This window comes from Phyllostomus hastatus, unplaced genomic scaffold (genome assembly GCF_019186645.2).
Source record: "Phyllostomus hastatus isolate PE091 unplaced genomic scaffold, TTU_PhHast_1.1 phas_contig_948, whole genome shotgun sequence".
Lineage (NCBI taxonomy): Eukaryota > Metazoa > Chordata > Mammalia > Chiroptera > Phyllostomidae > Phyllostomus > Phyllostomus hastatus.
The window spans coordinates 8,258,952-8,282,508 of NW_025333993.1; the positions used below are offsets into that span (position 1 = coordinate 8,258,952).

Here is a 23,557-nt window from a genome sequence, read left to right on the forward strand (position 1 = left end):
GGCGGGGGCCGGGGCATGGCTGCAGCTGCTGGGACCCAAGTCCACCCCACCCACGTCCACTGTCCTGCCCGCAGCAGAGCCCTTGCAACAAACAGCACGGACGGCAGACGCAGAGGTCAGGGGCGGGGGAGAGGTCACGCGGCAGGCAGGCGTCTGGGCATCCAGAAAGCGGTTTTGAAGAAGTCACGCGTGAATGACTCATCAGCTTTTCCACCTTTTTGACTTTCCAGATAGGAATGAAGCAAGCTGCTTACACCTTTCCTGTTTCCCCTCTTCTCGGGAAAAACACGCTATCTTTTCCACCTCTGAAATGGAACCGACCGTTTCTTGGAAAGCCTGCGTCTCGGTGGGGAAAACCCAGTGCTATTCTGGACCTGCTGGGGTTCCAGGTGCCGTGGGGGTCACTGAGCGCCCCCCGCCCCCCCTGCTGCCGCCCCTGAGCCGGGGAGCCAGCCCAGCCTCCCTGTCTGTGGGGGTTTGAGAGCTCCGTGTTGGTCTTCGCCCCCAGGGGCAGCGGGCTCCGCGGCTCTGAGGATTTCACGCTCGCGTCGGTGGTGACTTCTTCCCATTAGCTTCACAAACAAACAACGATATGCCTGTCGGCAACATGTTAGCAGCAGCACTGGGACTTCTCAAATCATTTAACACTCAGTTTTACCAGTGCATGATTTTAAGTTAAAGCCTCTTTATTTTGAAACCAAGAAAATGGTGCCTACCTTTAAAAAAAAAAATAGATGAAAACTAATGCTTAGGAAGAAATAGTGAGGAAGGGCAGAGTCGGTATTTTTGTGTCATTCCTTCTTAGAGCCAAAACTTAGCAAGCCCTCCGCGCGCTGGCGGAGGTCCGGAGCAGCTGTTGTTAGGCAGGTTGGCCTTTCAATGGAAAAGGGTTGCCCTGGCTGGCGTGGCTCAGTGGATTGAGTGCCGGCCTGCGAACCAAAGGGTCGCAGGTTCGATTCCCAGTCGGGGCACATGCCTGGGTTTCGGGCCAGGTCCCCAGTACGAGGCATGTAAAAGGCAACCACACATTGATGTTTCTCTCCCTCTCTCTAAAAATAAATAAATAAAGTCTTAAAAAAAAAGAATAGAAAAGGGCGAATATTTGCCCGATGCGATCTCCGGCCATTTCCTCGGCCACTGAAATGTTCGTGTCGCCCATTTCTGTCTGCAAATGACCTCCTCTCGCTGCCGCCGTTCGGCTGACCAGGGAGCGTGTGGGGTCTGTGGGGGGGTGTCGTTCTGTCCGAGACCGACCGACGTGTTTCAGCGTCTCCACGCGTGTCTCCACGGAGCAGTTGACATCTGGACAGTGGCCCCTCGGACCTGCAGGGAGCGGCCATTCTTTCCTGATGAATGAATGAAGGAGAAACCGAATGAATGTGTTCGGCGTGCTGGGGCTATTCTTGGGACGTGAGAGCAAGCCTGCTTAATTTTAGGCCCCAGAGTCAGTATCCTCTCAGGGTGATACTGAAACAAACTATCACGGAAAATCTGTGGGAGTCACCAGGGCTGAGCAGGACTGGGGGGGGTCGGTGGCGGGGGGGAGGGCCCCCAGGCATTTGGGGAGGGGAGCGGTTGCTTTGCTTTTGCCTTCGGTTCTGTTTCTCTCCAGGCTGCAGGCCGCTGAGCAGCCTAGAACGCCGAGGACAGGGCTGCACGGGGGAAACCCGGTTTCATCCGAAACGTGACAAGCGCAGCAGCAGCTGAGAAACACGGAGGGGCCCCCTAGGCGCCCAGGGTGCCAGGGCTTGGAGGGCCGTCCCGCCTGGCCCAGCCGGCTCCTGGCGCAGAAGCGCGACCCCGGGGGGGGGGGCGTCCACACGGATGGTTGCCGGGTTTTCCAGCCGCCCTGGCCCCCACGCTGCAGCCCCTCTTGTCCGAAACCACAGCCCACAGCTGCTTCCTCATTTCTGCGGGGACCTTCTGAGTCACGGCTCGGGCCAGTTTTCCGTGGGGGCCGGGGCCGTGGGCTGCAGCCACACAGTCTTGGGTCCGAGGGTGTCCAGCCGGGTGCCGGCAGGCCCCGTGTGCCGGCCGCACACCGCACCGTTGTGCAATGCCGCGCTCGCCCACAGGAGCGGGCGGCAGCGTCCAGCTGGCATTGTTCTGCAGAACTGCCCCCCACCCCACCCCGGGGGCCATGTCCTGGGTCCGCTTCCTGTTGCAGCTGCACCAGGCAGCCGCGCCTTCAGAGGCTGGAAACCGCACACCTTCCTCGCTCACAGTCCTGGAGGCCAGGAGTCCACCCCTCACCCCCACCCCCACCTCTGTGGGCTGAAACCACCCAAAACCCCTCCCAGGTCCTGGGGGCTGCGGCCCCCACCCCTGCGGCCCCGGCCGCTGTCTGAGGCTGGCTCCCACTCCGCCTTCCCGCCCCTCTCACAGCGACCTGAGCCCCACCCCCGCCCCCTGCCAGTCCAAGGCCATCATCTCCCAGTGCGAGGCCTTTAACTCGGTCACGGCTGCGGCGTCCCTCTGCCAAGGCAGGTGACGCAGTCACAGGGTGCAGCAGGGATGGGCACGTGGGCACCTTCCAGGGGTCCTTCTCCAGCCTCGCCACCCAAGCGCCGTGTTTACGGGGACGAACGGCAGACACCTTCCCAGGACTTTCTGGCACTAGCGTCCTTTCTAGACGCGAGGTCAGCCTGTGCCTCGGCCGCCACGGGGTGGGTTCTCCTCATCCTTGTTGCTCAGGTGAGGAAGCTGGAGCTCAGACCTTCCCTGGGCCCCGCCGCTGAAAGTGGCTGCGCCGGGCCCCAACCCGGGCCTTTCCCGCTCTGCCGGTGGCCGCGCACAGAGGCTGGGGCAGAGAGCAGACACAGCCGGCCCGAGTCCCGGGGCCTTCTGTGGCCGGACTAATCGGACGTCGGGACGGGGTCGCCGCGCCCGGGATCAGCCCTCTCTGACCCCCTCCCTCCTGCGCACGATGGACGGCCTGTGTGCCTTCTGGTCACCGGAGGGGCCGCTGTGGGGCTCGCCCCCCCACCCCAGCTCCAACAGCGAGCTCCCTGCGTCTCGGGCACGGAAGCCCCCTCACCGAGCACCCGCTAGTGGCTCCGTGTTTCTCTGTTCGACAGCGAGCTTCCGGGAGGAACGCCGTCCCCCCGTTTCTATGTCTCCTGGGAGGAGGCGGGCCCTCGGCCGCCTGCGTGCGTCCAACAGACGTGTTCGTGGGCGGTCCTGCGTGTTCCGGGGTGTGTGGCCTGGCCTGGCCTCAGTTCAGTGGGGGGACCAGTCAGTGAGGACGTGATGCGTGCTCAGAATGAGGGGCCCCCCGTGTGATGACCACGGGGGACAGCGATCAGTGGACCGGCCACGCAGGTCCTTCGTACAGGGCAGCTGAATGAGCGAACAGATGCGTGCTTCTCCTCGGGACGCTGTTCCCGGCCCCAGACAGCCACCCCGGAACCTGCTCCGTGCGGGAACTCGGAAACGGTGCGTCTCTCCTGCAGGCGGGCGGGCAGGCAGCCCCTCGCTCCGGGGGAGCCCGTCCATCCAGGGCCTGTCCCCCGGGACCCACAGCCGCCTGGAATTTTCCCCTGAGTGACACGGGCCTCCGGGGCTGGGATTTGATCTCCAGAATCTGCCGATTAGAGACCAGCTCGCTAGGAGGCCTTATGCATTAGCTCGTCAGCACTGACATTGCAGGTGGGGGCGGGGGCGGGAAAGGTCCTTCCCTAACATTCCAGCCTTGTTAGAAGGGAGATGCAGAGGGCAGGACCCCCCCAGCGAGAAAGGAGCAGACTGGGCGTCCTCCTGGGTCGGCAGGAAGGACGGAGAGAGCAGGCAGGTGAGGGAGGGGCAGGTGTGGGGACTCGGAGTGACGGGAGGAACGTGGCGGCGTTGCTCATAGATGGCCTCGCGCTGGGGCCGTGTGCAGGGCCTGGAGGGGAGATTTCCCAAAGGAGATCTCTGGGGCGACTAGAGTTCTCTGGGGTGGGGCGCACGCCCGCGGGGCCCCCGGGACATGCTGGGGGAGACCAGCTCACACTGAGACAGAGCTCGGCCAGCTACCCGCCCCGGAGTGGGGCACCGCCCCCAGACTCCCAGCAGGGGGCAGCCCGACTCCGCCCGGATGGCTCAGTCCCCACGACCGATTGGTCCGGCGTTTCCCCAGATGAGGACCGTCGGCAGGAGAGGTCGTCACAGAAAAGCAACACTCATGCTTTCTAGCGAAGCCCCCGTGTTCAAGGGCGAGAAATGGAGTGCTTTCAGCAGTCGGCATTCCGAAATAGTAACGGGTTAAAAACTCGGGGCTCGGGAGCTGGGGAGGAGAAGCACCGGGCAAAGCAGTGAAAGGCCAGGTGTCCTCCCCACCGGAACTTCGTCCTACGTACGCGGCGCGGCTGGTGCCCCCGGCTACCCTGCGCGCCAGCACAGAAGGAAAAACGGACGTGTGGACGTTGCCGCAAGTCCCCAGAGACACGAAGGACAACGTTGTGTTCTTTATCGCTACCGCGTGCACTTTTTCTTTTCACCCGAATGGAGTCCAGACAAGAAAGATTACTTTGTAACCTGCTTTTCTCTCTCAACAGCGAGTCTCGAACATCTTTCCACGTCATTAAATGGCCTTCGCCTGCTCATGCGAGCGGCTCTGTGGCCCGGACCGGCCGCAGCGGGTCCCCGAGTGGCCGTGCGGGTGTTTCTAGTGCGTTGTCTGCACAGACGGCGGCACTGCAGAGAGTGTGTCTGCGTTTGCATCTTCCCCCGCAGCCGGGGGGGTCTCCCTAGAGTAAATTCCCGGGAATGAAACTGTTGGGTCGGTATTCAGGGTTGGCCTGGTTAGTGCTGAAAGTGCCAGCTGTTGAGTTGGCTACTTCTTTTGCCACATTCCTCGGAATTCCTTGCACGGACCGACGATCTAATGATGTGGAGCGGAATTAGCAGTGGCTTCGTGGTGCCCGCTTTGAAGTCTGTCATATTTGCGAGAAAGTTTAAACGATTAACTTCGGGCATAAATCTTTGAACTTGGGTCTCATTGGTTGGTTGGTTGGTTGGTTGGTTGGTTAGTTGTCTGGTTGGTTGGTTGATTAGTTGGCTGATTGGTTGGTTGGTTGGTTAGTTAGACGGTTGGTCAGTTGGCTGATTGGGTGCTTCATTGGTGCATACTGTGACACACCCCAGGTCCCTTCAGGAATAAAAGATGTCTCCCAGCCGCCCCTGGCTGTTGCCCCCTTGGGGATGACTTCAGCTCAGGAGAGCCACCTTCCCAAATCCTCCCCTTCTCAAGGTGGCCCTCGTCCCCAGGTGAGTGTGTCGAGGCCCAGTGCTGTGCTCCGACTAGGGCGGTCCCCTCTCCAGGGCCCCCCACAGGGTCAGGGAGGCTTCCAGTGGGGCCACACTGCCCTCCCACTGCTCCCTGTGCTCGGCCCCACTTTATACCCCTCCCCCTCCTTCCCGGGGTCTGACCCCCATAAACCCCCTGCACAAGGACCCCCGACCCAGGGTCTGGGAGCAGCCCGTGCCTGTTGGGCTTGTTGGTTGGAGGGGGGTTGGCAGGGTCAGGGGGGGCTCAGCAGCCCCCCGCAGGTGGTCACTGCGCAGAGGGCAATGGCGTCACCGCAAGCTCCCTCAGGAGGGAGGGGCCAGCAGCTCGGACTCAGAGGAGGGTTCTGAGAAGGACGGGGTCGGGCACGATCCTCCAGCAGGTGCACGGTCACGCTGAGGGCGTGGGTCAGAGCGTAGCCTAGAATACAGTAGAAGACATTGTATTCTCAAAGTGGCCTTTTTAAAAACCACCTTGAAAACCTCATCCTGAAAATGCCTGGGTCTCAGTGTACTTTCAGCTGCCCTTCCCGCCACGCTGTGCCCGTCCTGCCCGGACCCTCCTGCCGCGCACGTGGCCGGCTGGTTCTGCGGAACCTCCGGAAGCGTCAGGGCTGGGGTGCTCGGCCGCCCGCCCGCCCGCTGCGGCCCACTCACATCGTCTCACTGGCCGGTGCTAAGGGGGCGGCTGCGGCCTGCAGACGCCGGAGCGGAATCCGGGCCATCCCGGGAATCCGTGTCTCCACTGCCCCCTTGCTTGGCAGTTTGATTCCGGGGTGCGGAGAGCCCCTGGCAAGGGGGTAGGACATCACCCGGGGAAACGGGGCCCCTCGAAGGGGCCGGGAGCAGGGAGGAGCTGCGGGTGGGGAGGGAGGCGCGTGCTCTCGGGGTGCGTCACCGCAGCAGGTGGTACTTGACGTGAGGTCCTTTGGGGCCCCGTGGGGGTGGGGGAAGAAGAGCGGATCTCAGCCGGGGACGCCTCTGTTTTCCATGACTCGCTCAGCCAGGGCCCCAACCCCAGACGCCTGTGAGGTCCGGAGCCACGGGGCCACCAGGGTCCGGACAGCACGGGGTTGGCCACCGGTCCAGCCACGGCCACGGGGGTCTCCAGACCCAGCCTCCTTTCTTTTTCCCAGAGGAGCCAGAAATCCTGTTTTGGGGTGAATCTCCGCCACGTTTCAGTACTGACCCCTGAGTTTTTTAAAAGGTGGGGGCTGCCAGCCCACAACTGTACAGTCACCTGGGGTTCCGGACCCACGGGGGGGAGGGCAGCGCTTGCACCCCCGACTCTCCGGCTCGGAAGGACGTGTCCCCAAAGTTTAGTCACGTGACACGAACGCCCGGTCCCCTGGGGAGCAGAGTTGGCCCCGGCGTCCTCTGTTTTGGCAGCAGAGGCCGCTGTCGGCGGCGTGGCAGGGTCCTGCCCGGCCTGCGGTGCGGTCCGCTGTGTTCCGGGGTTGGTCTGAGTCCGTGCGACGCCCTCCTGCGGCTCCCTGTCATGTGACTTTTGAGTGACCAGCGAAGAGGGTAACGGGGGTGGGGGAACGGTGTGGCCTGGCCCATTGGCAACGTCTCACAGCGACTCGGGGGGGGGGGGGCGGAGCTCCCTGTGCTGCCCGGCCCCTGGCCAAACCGGCTCTGAGCTTCTATTTATTTTATTTTATTTTTTAAGATTTTACGTATTTATTTTTGGAGAGAGGGGACGGGAGGGATGAAGACAGAGAGAGAAACGTCGGTGTGTGAGAGAGACATCTATCGCTTGCTTCTCGCGCCCCGCAGCGGGGGCCTGGCCCCGGGGCAGCCCGGAGCCGTCAGACCGATGGGGGCCCAGACCGCGCACCGCGGGTACCCGGCGAGGCGTCCCTCCCTGGGACGAAGGATCTGCAGGTTGCCCTTGGTCCGTTCTTTCTCCTTCCTCCGTGACCTTCTCGCCTTCCGATCGTGTGCCCGAGGCGGCTCAGCCAGGCCCTCGCTGGCCCCCCGAGGGCCCTTGCGTCGTCCCATTTCCCCGGCAGAAGCAGCCAAGATGGCACGCCGCCTGCCTCGCGGCAGCCACCACCCCGGCCAGGGCTAAGGGCCAGGTCTGTCCGCCAGCGTGACCGCGGGCCGGCAGAACTCGCACTCGGACCGCAGAGGGTTGTACTTGGTGGGCCTGAGTGGGTCCAGGGCGGGGCCGGCTGCCCGGAGCGAAAATGACAGGCGAGCAGGGCTGGTGGGTGGGGGCCACGCAGCCGGCCGGCCCCAGCCCGCCCCCGAAGGACCCTGCCTGCCCAGGTTTCTGTCCCCGCGGGGTCGCGCCCTGCCTGAGGGCAGCATCGGAGCACAGTTAAACTCACACCCTAAAGCCAGTGGTCCCTCCGGGGAGGGGCAGACAGAAGGGTGCGGTGCGTGAGGGCGCCCAGGCCCCAAGCTCCTCTGGGCCCACGTCGCCGCCCTGGGTCCGCAGCACCTGTGGGTCCCGCCCCCAAGGGCCGCTTGGGTTGCTTGTGTCGGCTTCTCCACTGTAGTCGACACGAGCTGTGGTTTCCAAGAAGTTCCGGAGGGCGGTTGATCGTACAGACTGCGGACCGGCCGACGTCACGAGAAAGGCCAGTGGAGGGAGTTCCCAGCGCGCACGGAACGCAGCAAACTAGACAAAAATCTCGCAGGAGCTCCGCCCTCTCCGAAGCTCCGCCCTCTCCGACGAAGTGAACCAGACCCCACCCTTCCCCGCTAATCTTCCCCAGCCCTTTTGGTTATTTGTGTTACTTTGTTTCCCGTGTCCCTTCCTTCCCTTCATTTCTTTAACGATTGCAGTCTTTCTCTCTGTGCACTACGAGCCTTAACACGACACAGTTGCCACCCTGCCGGGAAGGGTGTCAGCATTCCCCCCATTCCGTCCATTCTTTCCGGCGCCCGCACCCACAACCTGCCCGTGCTTTTCCCGCGGAGTCGCCGGAAGCTCTGCGTCACCCCGACGGGCGGGCGGCGCGTCTGCAGCCTGTCTTCGGCGGATCCCTGCCAACTCTCGAGTGATATTTCAGGCGTCTTTCCTTTTTTTCCAAGGGTGAGAACGGTGCCAGGCTGACGAATAGCATTCCTTCCGCGTTACCCCACAAGTTCTGGAGATGCGCGCTTGTTCCCCGCGGGCCGGTCTTTCCGCCTCTGACTGCGAGTTCTTGGACAGCGCCCGCCGCGTGGGAGAGCCCCACCGCACCCGTCTCCCCGGGGGGCCTCGGCTCAGCACCCTCCCGGCTCCTCCCAGGGGAGGACTGTCTGCTCGGTCTCACGTTCTCCCTGACGTGGGGGCCCCTCCCCGCGGCCCCTCAGATCCCACCAGGAGTGCAGCGCTGCTCGGGACAAAGCGCACGCCCCAGCCCCAGCCCAGCCCCGGCCTCCCGAGCCCCCTCCCCAGGGGCCCCTGGACGTGCACAGAAGTGGGAATTCCGCCCCAGATCAGAAAGAATCCTTTTCCTGTCCTCTTCCTCACCCTCGATCGTTCTGAGGACGCAGGAGAAGCCTGGGCGTTGAATCACACTACTGATTAGCCCAAGGGTCTCCAAACACTTTTGATCACAAACCTCACTGGTAGAAGGTTTTTGAGTACAAATCAAAGCAGTCTATTTGTAAATTCCAGACAGTTGCTACTCGACTCCGGGCCCCTTATAGAATACACTCCAAAAATAGGCATTTAAAGCCCTGGCTGGCGTAGCTCAGTGGATTGAGCGCGGGCTGCGAACCAAAGTGTCGCAGGTTCGATTCCCAGTCAGGGCACATGCCTGGGTTGCAGGCCATGACCCCCAGCAACCGCACATTGATGTTTCTCTTTCTCCCTCCCTTCCCTCTCTAAAAATAAATAAATAAGATCTTTAAAAAACAGGCATTTAACGGGGACGGGGGACACATATGCAGCTGAGTGTGCTCTGCCCACATGTCCCAGGACCGTGGAGACCGCTGCCGCAGACCCGCAGGAAAAACCGCGAGTCCCCGTCCTGCCCCGTGGGGTGGGGTGCGAACCCCACAGCAAAGACGGAGAAAGCACAGCCGGGCGCGTGACGAAAGCCACAGACGCGGACGCGCCCCGGTCAGGAACGCGAATGGCCGTGGCCCCTCGTGCTGGCGAATGCTCGCCGCTCACCTGCCTCAGGTGCGCCTTCCCTGGTGCAGCCTGTGAACCCCCCACGTGCTCTCACTGTCGTGGGGTGGTGGCCAGGTACGGGGGCGGGGCCAGGGGACTGCGGTGGGAGCCCGGGGCCCCGGGGTTAGAGGAGGGAGAGCACCCCGAGTCCCGAGGGCTGCTGGAGAAGCGGCGACTGTGCACAGGCTTTCGAGGACCAGTAGGAGCTTGACGGGCGGGGAAGGGGCCGGGGAGGGGCCCACTGGGGGCTGCCTGGGAGCCCCGTGGCCGGAGGGGGCCCCTGCCCCACCGGACGCCCGCGTCCGCCCTGCCCCTCGCCCGGCCCTGGGCCCAGACACGGGAGCGGCTCTGTCTCGGGGCAGCTGGCCGCACCCCACCTCCGCTCGAAGCCTGCACCTCTGCTGGCCCCTCTCCCAGCGCGGCAGCCGGAGCCCCTCCAGGGCTGCGTGCCCTCGGGCCCCCGGCACCCCGGTCCACCCCTCCCCCCGGGGCCGACGCGTCCAGGGACGCCCCACCCAGCCGGCCCACACATTCCCTTTCCCAGCGTTTCCCGTCTCTCCTCCCCGCTTCCTTCCAGCACCGATTCTCCAAACACGCTCCATGCTCCACCCGCTCATCTCGTCTCCTCTCCCTGTCCTCCCCATCGAGATCGCAGGCTCCACGAGGGCAGGAGTTGTGTCTGTCTGTTCGTTGTAAGCCCCCAACACCAAGACCAGCGCTTGACTGGGTGGACTGATGGATGGATGGATGGACAGATGATGGATGGGTGGGTGGGTGAGTGGATGCATGACGGATGGATGATGGGTGAGTGGTTGGAAGGGTGGGTGGGTGAGTGGATGCATGACGGGTGCACGAGTGGACAAGTGCGTGGATGCACGAGCAGACGAAGCGGTGGAGGTCATCGTCACCGTGACGAGCAGCGGGATCGCTGAGGTGTGGGCGGCAGGAGAGGACTGTGATGCAGCTCGGCTTCGGGCCGGGCGATGTGGTGGGACTCGCCCGCTCTGCTGGGGCAGCAGGAACGGGGCCACAGCGAGTCGGGAAGGTGGCACGGTTGCAGAGGGCTGTCTGAAGGGGGCGCTGGGCGCGCGGAGTGGAGGGTGGCACGGAGCACCTACGCCCCCTGCGCCGGCCTGCGGGGCACAGAGCGTCTAAGGCGCCCTGGACAGTCCAGCCAGAGGGCCGAGAGAGTGGGGGCGGGGGGGAATGAGCTCCAGCAGCAAAGGGCACCGACGCCAGGTGGGCACGGTTTGTGGTGCGCGCGAGGGGCCTGCCGTCACAAGCCCCGGGCGACTCTGCGCTCTGCGGGGCACAGCGGCCCCTGGGGACCTCGGTGTCTGTATCCGCAAAGCGGGAATGAAACGCAGCTAAACGCGCATCGACCACGGACCGTGTCTCCGGCACCGCGTGCACTGGGCACGTTGCCTGGGTCCGACTGCGTCCCCCTGCCCAAACCCTGAACTTGACGTTAACCCAGTTTCCAAGGGGAGGACGGGGACACTGTCCTGAGTGGACAAGGGCTCTTGGGCGGGGAGCTGGCCGCGCGGAGGGGGAGGAAGAGCCCTGTGACCGCGTCCCCATGGGGACGCGGGGGGGGGGGGCGCCCTGATGGAGGAAACCGCTGCCAACGCTGCAGTCAGGACAGGAAAGCCCCTCGAGGAAGGAAACGCAGGTCCCTCGGGCGCCCGGGCGAACGCCCCGCCCCTCTGACCCGCTCCGGGGCCCTTGTCCCGCCCCGGACCCCCCTCCAGCTCCCTCGTCCGCTCTGCGTCAGCTCGCACGGCAAAGTCACCCTCCCTGGTCGCCCGTGGTCATCGGGCAGCGCGTCGCCGGGCAAAGGCGTCCCCCCCACCTTGGGGTCCCCTGGGCGCGCCGGGGGCGTCCTCACGGTGCCCTGGGAACGGCGGGGTGGCCGGGGTGGAGTTCAACGCCAGCCTCGAGCCTCCCTCCCTGAAGGGGCGGCGCGTCGGCCCGAACGGCCTGGCGCCTGCGGAGGCCGACGCGGGGTCGGGACTCTCACTCCGGACGGTTCACGGCGAGACTGTTCACCGCAGAAACACGCGGCGTCGCGAGCCGTCGGCCGGCCGAAGCGTTTCATCTGTCCTTCAGCTTCGGGTGTGCCGTTGGGAGTGCGGTTTCTGGTCTGCTGCTCAGGGCTTCTGCGGGGACACTGCCGCCCGCACGGGGTCCTCCCCCCGTCACCCTCCCCCACCCATCGCTCAGGTCCCCGCGGGGGAGCCAGGATGTCCCTGCGTCCCCACCCGCGAGGGGCTTGCGAAGAGACGGGCAGCGTTTCCACTGTTTCTCAGCAACCGCAGTGGGGAGTGACTCACGTGACGCCACTGTCACAGATGTAAAGCGTGCAGGGCGGTTTCGGCAGGTGTGCGCGCGGGGACGGCCCCGCCGCAGTCGGGAGTCGGGCGGGGCGCCTCCGCCCCCCCGAGAGGTTCCTGTGGGTGCCCAGCCCCTCCCCCACCCCGGCTCCGGGAAGTCACTCACTTGGGTTCTGTCACTGGCGGTTCGTTTGGGCTCTCCTTTATTTATTATTATTATTATTATTATTATTATTATGTAAGTTGTAGGTGCACAACATTATAATTTGACAACTGTATTCAGGACCAAGTTGCCCCCCCCAAAGGTCTAATTACCGCCCCTCACCATCCAGGTGACCCTTCCCCCCAGCCCCCAGCCCCCTTCCCCTCTGTCTGAGGATTCGGGCTGGTTCCTGTTGTTGTCGATTCCGCACGTGAGTGAAGTCGTGCATATTCGTCTTCCCTTCTGTGTGACCCCACCGAGCGCTGTACGCTCGCGGTCCCCCCATGTTCTCGCCAACAGCGAGACTCTGTCCCATGTTGTGGCCGAGCCGTGCTGCACCGTGGGCCTGTACCGTGCCGTCTCTACCCGTGCGGCCACCGGTGGGCACTCAGGTTGTCTTTGTGTCCTGGCTGTGGCGGCGGCAGGGTGACGCGGCAGGAGTGAACACAGGAGCGCATACGGCACCTCAAGTTAGTGTCTGTGTTTTCTCCGAAAAACGCCCACCAGCAGAAGAGCTGGAGCACGCGGTGGTTCCCTTCTTAATTTTTTAGAGAATCGGCGTACCGCTTTTTCTGTGGCGGCTGCACCCAGGTGCACTCCCGCCGAGAAGGGCCCCCTGTTCTGCTCGCCAGGTCCAGCCCCCAGTGTTTCTCGTCTTCCTGGCAACAGCATGTCAACGGTGCGAGGTGACAGTGCACTGCGGTCTTCGTCCCTGTTTCCCTGGCAGCGAGTAACTCTGAGCCTCTGTCCGCGCGCCCGGTGGCCCCTGCACGTCTCTGGGAGAGCGTCTGCCAGACCCCCGCGCGCCCTTCACGCCGGCGGTTTGTTTCCTGGTGCCGGGCGGGGGGCCCCCCACGTGCGCCGGGCTCACCGCGGGCCTGGGCCCGAGAGCTGTCCGCAGACGCCATCTCCCGTCCAGGCCGTCGCCTCTTCGTCCTGGTGGCGACTCCCTCTGCTGCGCAGAAGCTTCTGCGTTTGGGGCGGTCCCGTGCGTTCACTTTGGGAGTCCGCTTCTTCAAGTGCTTGCTTCGGGGCCCATTTTTATTCTCGGCGGGGAAAACCGCTATTTCCACAGTAAATCGTTCTGCACAGGGCGTTTGGAGACCCACGAGGTCGGTCCAAGTTCACGTGTGACGGACGTGCAGCCCCAGGGCGGGCGTTCCCCCGCCCACCGTCGGTCGGTAGCAGGCGGGAGGGCGTCGAGGAGGGGGAACGCGGTGCTGCCTCTGGGCACGGGGCTGGCGTGTGCGCCCGTGGCCAGCCAGGGCGTCGGGGCTCCGCGAAGGCGCCACGCGGCTCAGCCTGGCGCGTCGAACCCCCGAGTCCGCTCCGCACCTGCCCCTCTGAGGCAGGGGAGCCTGCGCTGGTGGCTCCGGGGGGCCTCTCCCCCCATGCGGGTCCCCGGTCCCATCTGGGGCTGGTGGTTTTCGCCACACGGCGTCCTGGCCACCCTCCCTGCCGTCGACCGCTGTTCTGAGCCCCTCCCTGATGCAGAAATGGGAGCACTCAGGTTCACCGATTTGGATTCAGGAGGCACCTCAGATCAGTTCAGAGGCAGGTGCCGAATTACGCGCTCTGTGGCACTGCCAGGCAGCCCAGGGAAAAACCGGTCGTCCATCGCTGGTTTCCGTGCGCGAGGACAGATGGTCACTCTTCGAATATCTGACTCTTCTTTTTTCCTTTCACCCGCATAATAGTTGCAAATTTGGGGGAGCCCAGCACTGCTGTCTCAGGTGAACAGAAACGGCCCACATTCGCCCCGCACCTGAACTGGAGCTTCGCGTCAGCGCGTTTTACAAGAGAAGACAGGGAAATTCGCCTCCTCCCCCTCTGCCGGTCACCCTCCAGCTGTTGGCCACAGTGGACCGGAGTAAGGGATGGGGTCGGAGTGGAGGGGCGCCCAGGGGAGGTCCAGCCCCTCTGGAGGGTGCAGTGCAACCCCTTCCCCTTAGCTGCCCCAGCACCTCCACGACCCACACCACCAGCCGCACCACCAAAGGCTCTCTGTGTCCCCAGGACACGCTGCGCCCGGCACTGGGCACCTCAGTCCCAGCACCCACTCCCCTCCCGAGCACCCCCCACTGTGGCCATTCCCCCCTGGGTGCTTGATGCACACCATTTCATCCACGGCATTCCAACGTTTTCTAGAATATGTGCAGGTAGATCTTTTCGGGCTGGGAGTTACGGGTGATTTGGCAAAGCAAACACCCTACCCAGTTTCTTACGTAACTCTCCAGTGGGCAGTAAGGCCCCATGCAAGGAAACCAAGTAACACTCATTCATCCGAGACTTTGCTTTTCCTTTTTTTTTTTTTTGGAGGAATTAATGTTCTGGTTTGTTTTTGTTTTTCCTGTTGTGTGTATTCTTTGTATTTTTGGCTGACTCTTTAAAAGTGAGTGGTAGGGCCCCTTTGAACTTTTGGAAGCTTGAAAGGTGCCCCTGTGTTTCTACACTGCAGAGTGCTTTTAGGTGGTAATGAACCCCGGGGAGAGGGGGAGGGACCCAGGACCCAGAGTAACGGGAGGATGGATCTGAACTAGTCAAGTGCCTGGAAGGGCCAGCTGTCCCCTTCCCAGATCCTTCCCAGAAACAAACCTGGGAAAGGCCAGCGGGACTAACTTTCAGTTGCACTGCGCATTCCTTCCTCACTCCCTTCCTTTCCTAGTTAAACAAACAAACAAACAAACAAACAAACATTTTTAATCTATGAGTCTCACAGCTGGGGGACCTCTGAATGTCTTTCTCAGCTTCATACACTGGGTTCTTTAAAATGTCTTTGTAGCTTTCTCTGAATTCGGTAGCTGCTACGAGATGATCAAAGCCTTGCATGCTCCTGGCTCTCCAATCACAGCAGTTCGCGGTTTTCCAGCGAAAATTCTGTGATTGCACAAGGTTCCCTGGCGCCGCGGTGCAGCCCAAGCAGGCACCAGGGCGTTCGCCCAGTTCAAGTGCCGTCGGGGGGAAAAGCCGTATTTCACAACGAATTCCACTGTTTTCTTTAAAAACTGCAGTTCCTTGACCAAGATAACTTCAGACGTTTTCTCTGCTGCCCCAGTATGAAACTTGTATTGTTCTTCAGGAAATAGCAGGGATCCCAGAGCCGGCCGGGGCCTCCGTCCAGGTTTCCCAAAGCCTTGAAAACCCCCTGGAGGCTAATTACTGTTTACCGCGGACCTTCCTCCTTTTCTGTGGTAACATTTTCCGTCTTAGGGAGGGTCGTCCCCCGCCCCCTCCCCGAGCTCGCTGGAGCGCGGGGTCTGAGCGCCAGTGCAATTACTACCAGTGGAAACTATGTTGCAGGAGCTGGCAGGGGCAGCTGCAGAGAGCCTGGCCGATTTTTCCATCCCGCCCGGGCAGCGTTCATTAGCATAGGGAAAATGACTAAGGTGTTGACGTCACCTCTTTCCAGCAGAAACTCACACGCCGTCCCTGTCTGCTGGAGCTCGCCGGGCTTGACTCAGGGATTCGCTGTCCAAACAGGATGCGCTGGTAGCGACGCTTTTCCCGGAGGGGGCCGGGCCGCCGCGGCGCCTTATAAGCAGCGGCTCCGCGGAGGGGCCCCAGCCGCTCGCTCACTCGCTCCCTCGGAGAGCATCCTGGCGCTCGCGCTGCACCCGCGTGCGTCTCTAGCGCGCTGCCTGCAAGGAAGGAAGATGCATTTTAGAAATTTTGACTACAGTTTTAGCTCCTTGATTGCCTGTGTGGCAAACGGTGATGTCTTCAGTGAAAGCGAAACGAGGGTAAGGCTTCTTCTACGATGTGATTTTTGAGAGTTTTTCAAAGCATTCCGTTAACCGGGACTAGTAACTGAGCTATGTAGGGGTTGGGGGAGGCGTGTGGAGTTCTTGTGCGCTTGGGGCTTGTGAAATAATCCAGAATACTTTGAGCCTCCAAAATCAAAAGCTGTCTCCTAAGGAGTTAACTGCGAGGGATTTTTAAAGTTCTCAGGATCTGAACACGTCCAGATCCCTAGACCGAGGAGGCAGACCTGGGGCACTGGGTGTGTTTCATCCTGAGTGAGCGTTTCAGAAGTTCCTCGTGAACAGGACGTTTCGTTTTGGCATCCAGCGTTCGGGATAAGTTGGTTTTGCCTTAGGGAATGAACGTTGCTAAGGCATTCGCGCGCTGGCAGGCATTCCAGGTTTCGCTAGCCCGAGAAGGCGCAGCCACAGCCAGTAATAAAGCTGAACAAGTCCGTGTGGGCGAGCGTGCCCCCTGGGGAGCAGCTCTCAGTGTTGGTAATTAATATAATTAGTCAGTTTCGTTACTATAATCTTCTCCTTCATCCGATGAGGATGCAAGGTTTCCATCAGTGCCGCCCCAGCTGTCTCAATGGTCCTCACCAATGTTCCCTGTGAGTTCTGTGCGTTCCATGGGGGGCGGGGGGGGGGGGTGGTGCGCCTGTAACATGCTGTATACGCAAAGCCGTATCGAATATGCAAAGGTTTCTTTTTTTTTTCTTTAATCAAATTTAACCCCGTAAGTATAAATGCTAAGCTTGCCGGCCCGGGCTGTGGGTTTTGAACTAGATACTGGAGCACATTCCGTGTTTAAAAGCAGAGCATGTATTTACTATCAGCCTGATGTGGGTGCAGTTGCCAGTTCAGCACAGCGGAGGCGCCACCGAGCCCCGCAGGAGCGAGGTGCACGCTGTCGGGACAAGTCAGAGCACTTTTGGAGAGAATTACGCAGCAGGTGACGCGCACTTACAGGCTCACGTGCACTCACTTGTGTTCTGGCCCCGAGCCCTGACTTGGAGTCTAAAAATACTCTTCCAAGTCACCTCTCCTAAGTTATGAATCATAACCTCAAAGCTCCACCGTCGGTCACAGTGCCCACTGACGAGGGCACGCGGGGTGCCGAGTGTGTGTGGACGCCGGTACCAGGACCCCCCCCCCGCCACCGAGCTCAGGGGAGGGGGGGACGGAGCCCCCAGCGCCCAGTGCCGCCGCCCAGCCTTGGCATCTGCCTGCCGCCTCTCTCGGTCCTCTGCCGAGGCTTCAGGGAAAGTCGCAGACGTGGCCACAAACTAGAGAGAAGCCAGGGAGTTCGAAGAGCGAAAGTGTGTGTGGTCCCCCTGCCCCTCCACAGCCCGCCTGGTGGGGTCACCTGGCGGCTGGCACACCGGACCTGCCCGCAGCCCTGCCCCGGGCGGAGTGGCCACGTCCCCGGAGGCCCGTTCCGTCCCTGCTTCCCGGCACCCAGCATTCCGGAAGGTGCTGTCCTCGCTGGTGTGGAAGCCTCCCCCCACCCCCCGCGGGAACACGGCTTCCCAGAGGTCTCCAGGCCCTTGGTGGGTGTGCATCACTCACCCGTGTGTGCAGCACTCACCCGTGTGTGCAGCACTCACCCGTGTGTGTGCATCACTCACCCGTGTGTGCAGGGCGCGCTGCCCCGTCACCCTCTTCAGCCAGAAAATACAGCCACCAAAAGTCCGCGCGTTGTCCTCCAAGTTCCGACTGTCCATCAACACCCTGTCCGGCTGGAACCCGGAGGGACTGCGGTGGGCGCCCAGCGCCCCTTAAACAACCCCCCACGAAAACCTCCAGCTGCTGGGGGTGGGGGTGGGCTCTCCTCGGAGCCTGCCCAGGAGGCCGGTGCGCTCGCTCCTGAATGCAAACGTGAGACCCTTGAACTCGGCATCCCCGGGCTGAGCGCGCGCGGGCTGTGCTTGGGACCGCCGCCAGGCAGGTCAGGCTGCAGGGGTGCGCGCGTGTGGGGGCCAGCTCCACTCGCCGTGCAGTGGTTTTGAGACCAGCGTTGTATGAGAGAGTTACAGAGCAGCAGACTGGGTGAGAAAACAATAGTGGGAATTTTTTTTAACCTCCGTCCCTCGCATCAAGAAGTGCAAGGCTTCTTACTCACGACTGCATTGTTTTCCGAGTCAGTAACCGTGGTGTTCTCGGTCCGCTCCGCTGCTGATAACCCCCAGAGACACACCGGCTGGACAAGGGGCTCGGCCCAGGGGGCGCAGCGGTGGGCACGGGGCTCCCTTCCGTGGGGCCGGAGGGGTGGCGGGGGTGGGGCAGAGTGCACTTGGCGGGGGCTCATCGTCCTTGAAGAAGAGCGTGTCTGTGACCACGGGGCGTGTTCCGGTGTCGGGAGTGGGGCTGCTGTGTGAGTTCCGTGGGTCGCACACGCCTCCTTTCTTACAAAACCATCTGTGATCGCGTTAAAGGGGCGGCACGCAGAACCTCGGGGGCGGGTGGAGGGAGAGGGGCTCACTCTGGCTGCTCCCAGGAGCCGGGAGCTCCGGAAGGGATCCGTGACCCGCCACCTCCGTCACAAACACCACGAAGGCGTCTCCGGTCGCGGGAAGGTCCATTTTAATGCCTTTCGTTTTTGTTTTCCAGGCCAAATTCGAATCCCTCTTTAGGACATACGACAAGGACATCACCTTTCAGTATTTTAAGAGCTTCAAACGCGTCAGAATAAACTTCAGCAACCCCTTGTCCGCGGCCGATGCCCGGCTGCAGCTGCACAAGACTGAATTTCTCGGGAAGGAGATGAAGTTGTATTTTGCTCAGGTGGGTGGAGGGTATTGCTACACATGCGTCTCCCTTCTTTTAGAACCAGTGGCCGCATTGATGTCACACTATTAAGAACTCATCCTGGGAAAGGTAAAATCCACACTCCAGATTTTCCATCTCGCCTTATTTTCAGGAAACGGCAGAGTGTGTTTGAAAGTAACTTCTTCCCCTTCTTGGGTGGAGTAGTGATATTCATGGGGAAGGTGCGGCATGCGGGGGCGGGGTGGGGGGGCGATCGGGCCCCAGGATGGGGGTCGCCTCAGCCCAGCCAGCCCGGCCAGCCTGGAGCTGGATCTGCTTTCTCCCCGGCTCGCCACCCCTCCAGGCCTCTCCCCCGCAAAGAGAGCCGCACGAGATGTGCTAACGGGTCTGGTCGGACAGGTTGACGGGGAGGGGAGGGAGCTGCTGAGGGGCTGCTCCCCAGTGAAAGCGAGCCCCTTGGGGCCCTGTGTTCCCCAGGCCCCCACAAGAGCAGCCCCTCGGGGCCCTGTGTTCCCCAGGCCCCCACAGGAGCAGCCCCTCGGGGCCCTGTGTTCCCCAGGCCCCCACAGGAGCAGCCCCTCGGGGGACGCATCCGGACAGCAGAAAAAGGCTCATTTCCCGGACTTCAGAGCTGGGATGCCCTGCCGCGCCCCCTAGTGGTGTGTGCTGGGCGCAGGCTTGGACTTAGGAGGCTTAGCTCCGAAGACGCTCCTTCGCGCATCGGGTGGTTTCACATAAGTAACTGTTTAGTCCCTCTGCGACTGTTTCTGATTAATCCAGTACATGCATTGTAGAAATTGGCGGAGGCAGGGCACCCAAACTGGGGAGATTTTTTTATTTTACCTTCTTCTGTTACCATGTGTCCCTCTTATGCCCCGCCCCCTGCCAGTAGTTCACATAGTTCACGTGCACGAGTCCGTTTTCCTTTCCGCCCCGCGCCCCCCGCCCCGCCACACTGGTGCGATTTTCATGTGAGATCTTTCTGCACAGGCTCAAGCCGGAATCCTAGGTTGTTCTTCCTTGTTGTTGTTTTTCTGTCTCAGGGAAGGAGGGTGTTTTTTCTTTCTCTTCGGGCATCTGACTCAAAGCCCCGAGGACAGGGAGTTTCGAGGCTGCCATGGGCCCTGTCCCCTGCTTTGTCCCCTGCCCCCTGCCCCCTGAAGCTTCCGCTGGGCCTCTGCTGTGAGGGCTGGGAGGAAGGGATTCCTAGACGGGTTCCACCCTGGACGCCGGTGGCTTTGTTTCTCCGTTTTGGGCAAAAGCCTTGTCCACTGCCCACCGTCTGGGCCCAGCGGGGTCGCCCGGCAGCCCCGGCCCCGGGAGGGGCTCCCGTCAGGGCTGCACCCACCGGCCAGCGCCGGACGCCCTCTGGGCCGTTGCACCACGCCAGGTCCTGCCGCCCTGCAGGCGGGGACCATGCTGTCACACCGCGTCTGCATCCACCCGCCCTCCTCTCTCCCCCCAGACTCTGCACATAGGGAGCTCCCGCCTGGCCCCCCCGAACCCCGACAAGCAGTTTCTGATCTCTCCGCCTGCCTCGCCGCCCGTTGGCTGGAAACAAGTGGAAGATGCCACGCCCGTCATAAACTACGACCTCTTGTGCGCGATCTCCAAGCTTGGGCCAGGTAAGCGGGACTCCCCAGTGTGGGGGGCGGGCAGCAGATGTGGAGAGACGGCTCCTGAAGGCCCCGGGTGCAGATGCTCTCCTGCACTGGGGCCCCACTGTCCCCCCGTGGTCCCCCCAGCCCCGTGTGATTGCTGCAAGCGTGGATGTCCTCCATCCGCATCTTCTGTTTCCATGGAACTTGTGCCGGGGCGTGTGTGCCGGCCTCTGGCCTCGGTCCTCAGGGAGGTGCGCAGCAGGGACTGGGGTCGGTTTGTGAGGACCGGGCTCCATGAGTCTCCACTGGGCACAGCCTGTGTGGGTGGCCCGAGGCCCCGGGCCCTGTCGCCCCGAGTGGGGATGAGCAGCTGGACTGTGGAAAAGGAAAACAGAGCCCCACCTTCAGGAGTTTTTGGTGAGGGTTGTTCCATCCTGGATGTGATTTCTCACCTGCCCCCCACCGTGTTGGGGGAAGGCAGAACCATAAACTGGGGTGCAGAAGGCACCCAGCCCTGCCCCCTCGGGGTTCCCCGGGCCGCTCCCCTGCTGAGTGCACCGGAGATTAGAGGAGAGGTTCCGGGCACTCCGGCCGCAGGCTCCTGCCCCACGAAATGGGCCCTATTACCTGGCGGCAGTGTGAGCCAGCCGCCCTGAGCCCATCGCACAGGAAGCAGCAGTCCAGCAGGGCCTGGCCCGTAGGCCACGCTCCGTCCACGCCTGCGAGAAACTGTGCAGTGGCCGTGGCCCCTGTCCTGCGTGACGGGGGGTTTGGGCGAGGAAGTGGGGGGGGTCTCGGGGTGACGAGGTGGGAGCCCCCGTCCTGCCCGGTCCCTGCAGCGGATGGGCTTGAGCTGAGACCGGCCGCTCCCCGCTCCCCCTCGACCGGCCACCGGACGCCCCTCTGGGCGGAGGACGTTAGCTTCTTGGGCCGTCAGCAGCTTCTTGCTGAAAAGACCCCATTTCCGGAAACACTGCCCAGACAGGAATTTCCCCCGGGGCAGAGAGCAAGGCTCACCTTCCTCCTGCCCATCGAGGGGGTGGGCGGTGCGAAGGTCAAGGTGGCCGCGGCCAGTCTGAGGAGGCACGCGCTCCTCCTGGCCGCTCCGGCCAAGGCGAGCAGCGGCAGAGCGGAGGGTGGGCATCCCGGGGCCCCGAGCTGGGAGACGGGCAGGCTGCCCTGGGGGGGCGGGGGGCAGGGAGCGCGGCCGGAGGAGGTCCCCACACGCCCCGGGGTGGCCTGCCGCTGCTCTGCACCAGGCTCATCTGAGAAGCTGCTTTGGAACAGAGAGATCCCAAAACCCATTCGCCCTTAGTTTACCTACCAGCGAGCACGGATAATATGGATCCTGCTCCGGCCGCGCTTTGCAGGCCCCATGACGGCGGGGACTCTGCAGGTGGCGTCCTGCGCCCGCCCTTCCTGGGCTGTGACTGGTGATGGGAGGCTGGGAGGGTTCGTAAAGAGCCTCCCGGCCCAGGTGCCCCAGGGTCCAGCTGACTATCCACCTCGACTCTCCCCCAAGAGGGCTCGGGCCCTTTTCAAACGCAGTGACGGTGACACCCGTCTCACCGGTGCCGTCCAGAAAAGCGTCCCCCCTTTTGAGGACAGAAGTGCCGTCCTCCTGGAGAGGGTGCCCTGGGCAGGGGCAGCAGGAGACCCTGCTTCCTGCTCTTGCCGCCCCAGGCACCGCAGCCCAGGGCGTGTCCGGCAGTGTCCCTCAGCCCCTGCGGCCCATGCCCCCCGGGCCTTCCCCCTGCGCGCCCGCTGGGCAGCTCCCCGCCCCTGCCCGAGTCACCGAGCGGTCCCTCCTTTCCCTCCCCAGGGGAGAAGTACGAGCTGCACGCAGCCACGGACACCACGCCGAGCGTGGTGGTGCACGTGTGCGAGAGTGACCAGGAGGACGCGGAGGAGGAGGAGATGGAGAGGACGAAGAGGCCCAAGCCCAAGATCATCCAGACCCGCCGGCCGGAGTACACGGCCCTGCACTTGAGCTGAGCGGGCCCCTGGCCGAAGCACCCACCCCAAGCCCCACTCGTGGGGAGGAATCTTTGGCTGTGGGACTGGCCCGCCACCACTTCGGAGGGGGCAGCCCCGATCGCGGTGGCGGGGACGCCAGTTCCCGTCGCTCAGAGGAGGATCACGGCTTTGTCCCCCGGCTCTGACACTGCACACGGATGCCTGCGGCCCCAGGGTGTCCCGGGCCAACCGCCGAGTGTGGGGCAACCGCACACGGCCGTTAGGGAGTGTCTCGAGAAAACCCGATAACCGTGGTGTCCTGGACTTGTCCTTCCCTGCCGGGCTCTGCATTTGCCGAGGGCGGGCTGGTCGGGGGAGTGGGGGGGCCCCGGGGCCGATCCCACACAGCCCTCTGGGGGAGCCCCTCCCCTGCTGCGGCCGAGGCTGGAAGGCTGGGGGAACCACGGGCCGGGCCGTGTGGGTGTCCAATGACGTCTGGTTTCTCTCCCCCCCGTCCTGGTGTTGGTGCATGTGTGTTCCCCATTCCCCACACTAACCCTCGTCCGTAGGTAGAGTTACGTACGCTCTCGTCATGTCGCATGTTTTGGGAGGATAGGAAGGCGCCTGGAAGCTCGCACCTCTGCAGATGCACGACTCCTGGCGGGGAGTCCCGCCCACAATGTGTCACCCGGCCCCCGCCCTGTGTGTCTTGTCGCCCGTGCTTTCACGGGAGGGGAGGGGTCCCTCGGGAGCTCCCAGGCCAGCCCCGCTCACCCGGTTCAGAGGGTTTCGCTGCCGGCTCGTCGTGGGGCGCGATCCACCTCATCCGTGCCTCACATGTGGGTGTCCACCACGGATGAGTCCCAGCCAAAACCTTTCCTGGGGATGCTTGGTTAAAAGAGTTGATTTTTTTTTTAACCCACCAAAGCATCAAGATAAACGTGTAAATAAAGCCGATACGTGTATTCCGACCTGCTGTGCACTTGGGTGAACAAAAACATGGCGGTGGGGGGGTGGTGTGAGATGGAGCAGCCCACCTGTGACCGTGCGTTGTAGAGCAACACCGTTACAACGTCGGGCGGGACTCGAATTCCAAGCATGTGACGTGGACAGGGGGCGGGCAGTGACACAAGAGGGACGCAGTGCCTTCCCCATCCACTCCCGATGGAGCCGTCACCCTCATCAGTGTCTGTGGATTTTTCTAGTTGTCGTGTATGCGTCTGGTCAACAGGTGTTATATTTCAGCCTTAAAAAAATACCGTAACCAAGTGTGTCATTTTGAAATACCTAATGCCGAGTTCACAGTGCATGCTTTGGGAAATGAGAAGACAGTTCCGCCGGAGAAGTGAGTAAATTCGACTGTTCACATCAGGAAATTGGCGGAATGTTCTCAAAGCCCTGTCCACAGTTCTCGGTGGGGGCGGGGCGGGGGGGGTGGCCCTCCGTGTGTTCCTAGGTAAGTGCTTTCAAACCGGAGAGGCTGACCTCAGAACATTTTTTTTAATCGCGTTCTGTAATAAATCCACACGATACGCTCTTTATGGAAAAGCTGCCTGGTCGTCCCTTTATTT

At 62.4% G+C, this 23,557-nt stretch overlaps 1 protein-coding gene across 2 annotated transcripts in view; it reads left to right on the forward strand.

The window, feature by feature from the left end:
* Nucleotides 1-23,534, forward strand: part of RCAN1 (regulator of calcineurin 1) — a 58,280-nt gene extending 34,746 nt beyond the window's left edge. Inside the window, exons 1-4 of one of the 2 annotated variants that reach the window (XM_045852671.1) lie at nucleotides 15,177-15,657; nucleotides 18,271-18,444; nucleotides 19,895-20,054; nucleotides 21,853-23,534. In XM_045852671.1, coding sequence (XP_045708627.1) covers nucleotides 15,295-15,657; nucleotides 18,271-18,444; nucleotides 19,895-20,054; nucleotides 21,853-22,025 — 870 coding nt within the window. In that variant the 5' untranslated portion in view covers nucleotides 15,177-15,294 and the 3' untranslated portion in view covers nucleotides 22,026-23,534. Of the gene's footprint in view, nucleotides 1-15,176; nucleotides 15,658-18,270; nucleotides 18,445-19,894; nucleotides 20,055-21,852 lie in introns of those variants that run through there. The other variant, XM_045852672.1, reaches the window with a different exon arrangement.
* Nucleotides 23,535-23,557: the final 23 nt, after the last annotated feature.